The 6,000-nt window shown below is 51.6% G+C and overlaps 1 protein-coding gene across 1 annotated transcript in view; it reads right to left on the reverse strand.

Moving 5' to 3' along the window:
* The window catches only part of LOC102109809 (uncharacterized), a 174,282-nt gene that overhangs the window by 96,661 nt on the left and 71,621 nt on the right, over nt 1-6,000 (reverse strand). Inside the window, 1 exon segment of the mRNA XM_088063823.1 lies at nt 1,431-2,208. Coding sequence (XP_087919949.1) covers nt 1,431-2,208 — 778 coding nt within the window.

The raw sequence follows: 6,000 nt of genomic DNA on the forward strand, positions 1-6,000 counted from the left end.
ATTCAGCTCAGGAACAAACTCAGATCCAGAGAGAGCCCCAAACAGAGGCAGGGAGATGGGGTTTGAGAACCGGGTGGAGTTCAAGGTCAGGGACCACTGGGAACACAGAAAGGGAGAAACCCCAGGGGCCCAAACCCAATCAGAAATCCCTGGGCTGCCACCCCACGAGGGGTCCAGGGTGGAGTTTCTTCCTGGGCTTGCAGGGCCCATCCTCTGAGGCAGAGGGATGGAATTCCATTTTGCCCATGTCACTCACTTTAACAACGTTCATTTGAAACTCAATCTTTGCCTCCCTGGGCAGGGGCACCTCACACAAAACCTCACTCAGTAATGGGGTCCCCGTCCCTTCATCATCCCCAAACTTTGGCTGTCTCATTGCAGACCCCACCCCACCTCCCCAATCCCAACCCATCCCATCCCTGCTGGACATCAAGACCCCCTTCCCAAGCTCAATTTCCCCCATTTCACACCTCCCATACTCCATCCCACCCATCCTGCCCCACTCAATTCTCATCTTACCCCTCCTGATTTGCATCCCACTTCACCCAATCCCCTTCCAGCCCCTGATGCCTTCAGAAGGCTGACCTAGAACAGAGCCCAGAGTTAAGAATAGTTTATTAAAAGGCCTTAAAGGATACACCTAGAGCAGCACAAGAGCCTGGACAGGGCTACACCCAAGACCAAAAATGGTCACAAAAATGGACAACTCATCACGAGGTCTCACATTTTTAGAAGTTCAGGTTCATCTGCATATTGCAATCTATTCATTGTCCAGTTACAGCTTCAGATGATGAAGTCCTGTCCTTGTTTTCTCTCTTCAGTCCACCCTTGTTTATGCTTTTGGCCTGGAACTTGTAACAATTGTCCTTGGTATCAAGCTAAAAAAGGAATTGTTTTGTCTACCTACTCTGTGAAAAGAGCTCACTAACACTTAATAGGAAGTTCAAAACTACAAACCTAGGCAGTGCAGAATATGAAAAATATGAAAGCTAAAACTTAAGGCATCACACACTGAGGGGCTGTGGAATTGAATAATTTTGGAGAGGTACTGAGTTGGATTCAGTGACATTGAGTGGTTTTGAGGTGAAAGATCGAACCCTCTCGTCTCTTTGAGTGCCAAGAAATGAAGACAACTTCACCAAATAACCCCACATCCCCCAAATACTCCCAAGTATCTTCCAGATTCCCTTGAAGCACTAGTAAAATGTGAGGTTTTAGATGCCTTTGATGAATTTGTTGATTTTTACCCCAATTTTGTCTGTTTTAACTAGATGAAGATGAATCAAAAGATAATTGAAACCAAAATAAAATGACCTCCAGCCCAGTGTGTTCCCAACACAGATCGCTGGGAACGTGGGTCATCAGGGCTCTCCCAGTGTGGGTCCTCTGATGGGGGATGGAGCTGGGGCAGTGCACAAAGCTCTTCCTGCACTTGGGGCACTCGCAGGGCTTCCCTTACTGGTGCCTCTGTTGGTGTTGGGTCAAGTGAGATCTCTGGGTGAAGCTCTTCCCACACTGGGGACACTCGTAGGGCCTCTCCCCAGTGTGGATGCGCTGGTGCCTGATGAGGTTGGAGTTTTGGTTGAAGCCCTTCCTGCACTTGGGGCAGCAGAAGGGCCTCTCATCCGTGTGAATCCGCTGGTGCAGGAGGAGATGGGAGCTGGTCTGAAACCTCTTCCCACACTGAGGACACTCGTAGGGCCTCTCCCCAGTGTGGATCATCTGGTGGATGGTCAGTTGGGACCTCTGGATGAAGCTCTTCCCACATTCCCCACACTCGTAGGGTCTCTCCCCAGTGTGGATCATCTGGTGGATGGTCAGGCTGGAGCTGTAGCTGAAGCTCTTCCCACATTCCCCACACTCGTACAGCCTCTCCCCAGTGTGGATGCGCCGGTGGGTGATGAGGGTGGAGTTGTGCTTGAAGCCCTCCCCACAGTCAGGGCAGCGGAAGGGCCTCTCATCCGTGTGAATCCGCTGGTGCACGAGGAGATTGGAGCTGGTCTGAAACCTCTTCCCACACTGGGGACACTCGTAGGGCCTCTCCCCAGTGTGGATGCGCTGGTGGATGATGAGTTTGGAGTTGAAGCTGAAACCCTTCCCACATTCCTCACACTCATAGGGCCATTCCCCAGTGTGGATCATCTGGTGTCGGATCAGGCTGTTGCTCCACCTGAAGCTCTTCCCACACTCCAAGCACTTGTTGGGCTTCTCCCCATCCTGAAGCTGCTCATGGACCACCAGCTCAGAGCCCTGGCTGGATCTCCGGCCACCTTCCTGGCACAGGGTGGGTTTTTCCTCCTCAGAGCACCCTGGGATGGGTTTGGAGCCCCTCCTCCTGCGGGATCTCTGGGGCTTTTCCTCCTCATTGGATTCCTGTGGGGTGGAGCCACTCAAAACGGCCTCTTCCACGAGGTTCTGTCCCAGGGGTTTGTCCTCCCTGGTCTCCATCCTCAGCTCCTTGTCTGGGGGAGGAAGGACAAGGAGAGGATGGGATTTGCCTCCGTGCCAGAGGGAAGGGGAAGAAGATCCCCCCAGTGCGTCCCCGGCAGGACGGCGTCGGCAGCGGGGTTGTCCTGCAGCCGGGGGCCATGCTGGGCTGGGAGATGGAGCAGGAGAGAGGGGGAAAGGGGCACTGACTTCCTCCTCACCTGCCTGGGTGTCCTGGGGCATCTTCCTCTTCCTCACAGCAGCCTCCTTCTCCATCTGACCAAGGTTTGGGAATGGGAAATCCTGGTTTGGGGAAAAACACAACACATGAGCACACTGAATTAGGGGGTTTCCTCTCTCCAAGTCCACCTTTAGAAGTCACTGGGCAAGTGGTGCCCATATAAATCCCACAAACACCAAGTTTCAGCCCTGAAAATGTCTCCCAGGAGTTCTCCAACTCTGGTCTCTCCCCTTTGGTGTTCAGGGGTTCCTCCCTGTCCCAGCTGCTGGGGGTCATGCTTGTACTGGGGGTCCCCCAGTCTACTCGGTCCCTGCCCTCCCCAGGCTGCTGAGAGTGCCAGGAATCTGAAAAGTTCCCCGTTTCCATCTCCTCACTTAGGGATGCTGGACCCCCTGAAGTGCCCCCAAGGGGCATTTGCTGCTCAGCTTTGGAGTTCTTCATTCTCCAAACATCCTCCCCAAAAAAACCCAACCCAGGGATCCCCCAAGATATCTGGGCCACGGTCCCCCTCCCCAGGCACCTGTGGGCTGGGGGGTGATGATCTCACAGGTGGGGGCTCTGAATTCAGGGAATGCTCGACCTCGTGGTTCCTTCTCTTTTCCTTGATCTTCCTTTGTCCCTCCTCTTCCTCCCGTTCCTCCTCCCTATCCCCACCTTCTTCTCCTACATCCATTCCTGCTTCATCCCTCCTCTTCCATCCCTCCTCCTCCTCCCCCAGGAGCAGTGACACCCTCGGTGCCCCGTTCCTGAACCCCTCACAGCCCACGGCAGGAGCGGGGATGGAGCCGGGACAGGTCGGGATGGGCAGCGCGGGGCTCTCCCCTGCTCCCACCCGCTGGGGATGGGGGGAACCCGGCCCAGGGAAAAGGAGAGGGAAACTGGGAAAATTGGGGGCTGCAGATCCAAGCTGGGGCTGTCTGGGGACCCTGGCTGGGGACTGCCAGCCCTTGGGGCTCCTCTGGGGAGATGTGGGAGGGAGGAACACAGAGAGGGCTGGAGGATCCCCGGAGTGGCAGCACTGGCAGGGACTGGTTTGTACTGGGATCATCCTGGCAGTGGCTGAGATTGCACTGGCTGTGTACTGACATCATACTGGGATCATACTGGGATGATACTGGCAGTGAGTAGGAGCCTGCAGGGGGCAATTGAGACCAGGTTGTGAGGAACTGGGAATATGCCCTGCGCTCCCCAGAAACCCGGGATCGCTCCCCAGAAACCCGGGATCGCCCCCCATAGGTCCCATGTGTCCCCCAAACCCTCCAGGATCCCCGAGTGCCCCCTCAGCGCCCGTTCGGGACCCCCCAAAGTGTCCCTGGATCCCTGAATGCTCCCGACCCCACAGATGCCCCTTCCAGACACTCCTGGGAATTCATCTCCCATCATCCCAGAGCACAGCTCCGCGCCCATACCTCCTGCCGTGCCCCGCGCCCTAAGGAGCCCGGTTACAGCTCCCCAGGTTCCCCCCAAGTGCTCCCGAGCCGTATACATTCGCCCCGAGCACCTGCAGCCACGGCTCGGACGCAAAAGTCTTCTCCAAGCGCTTCCCCACACCGCCAAACGCGCCTTCCGAGCCACTTCCGGAACTACAGCTCCCATCATGCTCTGCGGCGCCCATAGAGCGCTATTCCAGCCGGGACTTCATCTCCCGCCATGCCCCGCGCCTTACAGGAACCATTGGAGCTGCGCGTACAACTCCCGTGATGCTCCGCGGCCCCGTTAAACCGTATTATACCGGCGCCTACAACTCCCATCATCCCCCGCGGCCCAGAGATTCCCCGTTACAGCCCCCCAAGTGCCCACCCGGACCCCGAAGGGCCCCCAGATTCCCCTCCCTGACCTCCAAGTGCCCCCCTGGACCCCCAAGTGCTCCCCCGGGCCCCGAATTGTCCCACAGAATCCCTAAGTGCCCCTCCAAGTGCCCACCTGGCTCCCCCAAGTGTCCTCCAGACCCCCAAGTACTCCATAATTCCCTCCCCAGACCCAAAACTGCCCCAAATGTTCCCCAGAAAAGTTCCTATGGACCCCAAAGTGGTCCCTTTTACCCTGTCTGAGAATAATTTCAAAATTATGATTAACGGGCTAAAAATAGGAGCAACTGGCATAAAGAGGGAGAAATAGTGGTCAGTTAATTAATGATGGCAATTGTGGTACTTAGAGCCAGAGAACAATAATGTTTTTTGCTCCTGAAAATGTATCAATTCTTTTATATAAATGCATAAACAAGCTTATAAGAATACAGAATAATATTATTATAAAAAGTAAAATTTTATTTTTATAAATTAATTAGATTTTAATGATAAACAAAAATTGATAAATGTTTTCATTGTTTTGGGATGTCGGTCCCAGGTGGGCGATGTCAGACATGCTGAGGCTCGGGGTGAGGAGCAGGTTGTCCAAACAGGGGCAGCCCACAAGGGGCTCATTCTTCTCTGTGACCAGACCTCCTAAGGAGACATTCAGCTTCAGGATTGTAAAGAGTAAATCATGACCTCCTGATCAGTACATAAAGATGTTTTACAGTTTGAACAGTAGAATGTTGTCACTGTAGGGGGCCTTCTTTGTTAATATACCTCATGTTGTGTCATATTTGGTAAATACCAATGTTGTTGTACCAGCCTTCTTTGTTAAAATATTGGTATAAATGAAATTAGAATTTTGACAACTAGGTCCCTTGGCTTAATGGCAGTTTAATTAAAATGAATACAATTTACTAAATTGAAGAGTAATGTGTTATAAAAGAATACAGTTTAGTAAAATAATACAGTTTAATAAAAAATTAAAATTTATATATATAATCTGCTAGTAATTAAGTATGATTAAAGCATAAGCAAAACCGACCAGGGTACGGAGGCTTCCCACCCTGCCTCACGTTCAAAACAAAGCACTTCAAGCTAAACTTATATACTGTATGCTTATACATATTCATTAATGTTTCCTGTAAGTTTCCTCCTATTTCAGATTTTTCTGACTTTACATCATTTTTCTACACGACACATGCCTCACTTGTTGTTAGGGGGTCTTCAGTCTTCTTCTGGTGGTCTTTTGGCGAAGGCTTCTCCTCTTCCTCATTGTCCTTTGGATAATCTTACAGGTTTGCGCATGCGTACTAAGCCTTGTGTTATATTAGTTTACTAATTAGCTTTATATTTACTAATCTTTAGGCCCAATGCCTAAATTTGTTCTAATTTTGGCCATTTTGGTCTTGAGACACCATTTATCTTCTAAACTACATCCTGTACCTTAATTTTGACATGTAACATCTGCAAAGGGGTACATCTGCTTTGTAACACTGATTCTTGATTGTTTCTAATAACAAGTTTAATAACAGTTAC

Source organism: Pseudopodoces humilis, chromosome 18 (genome assembly GCF_049639895.1).
Source record: "Pseudopodoces humilis isolate 2021_Gansu_Grassland_sample_001 chromosome 18, ASM4963989v1, whole genome shotgun sequence".
NCBI classification, from domain to species: domain Eukaryota; kingdom Metazoa; phylum Chordata; class Aves; order Passeriformes; family Paridae; genus Pseudopodoces; species Pseudopodoces humilis.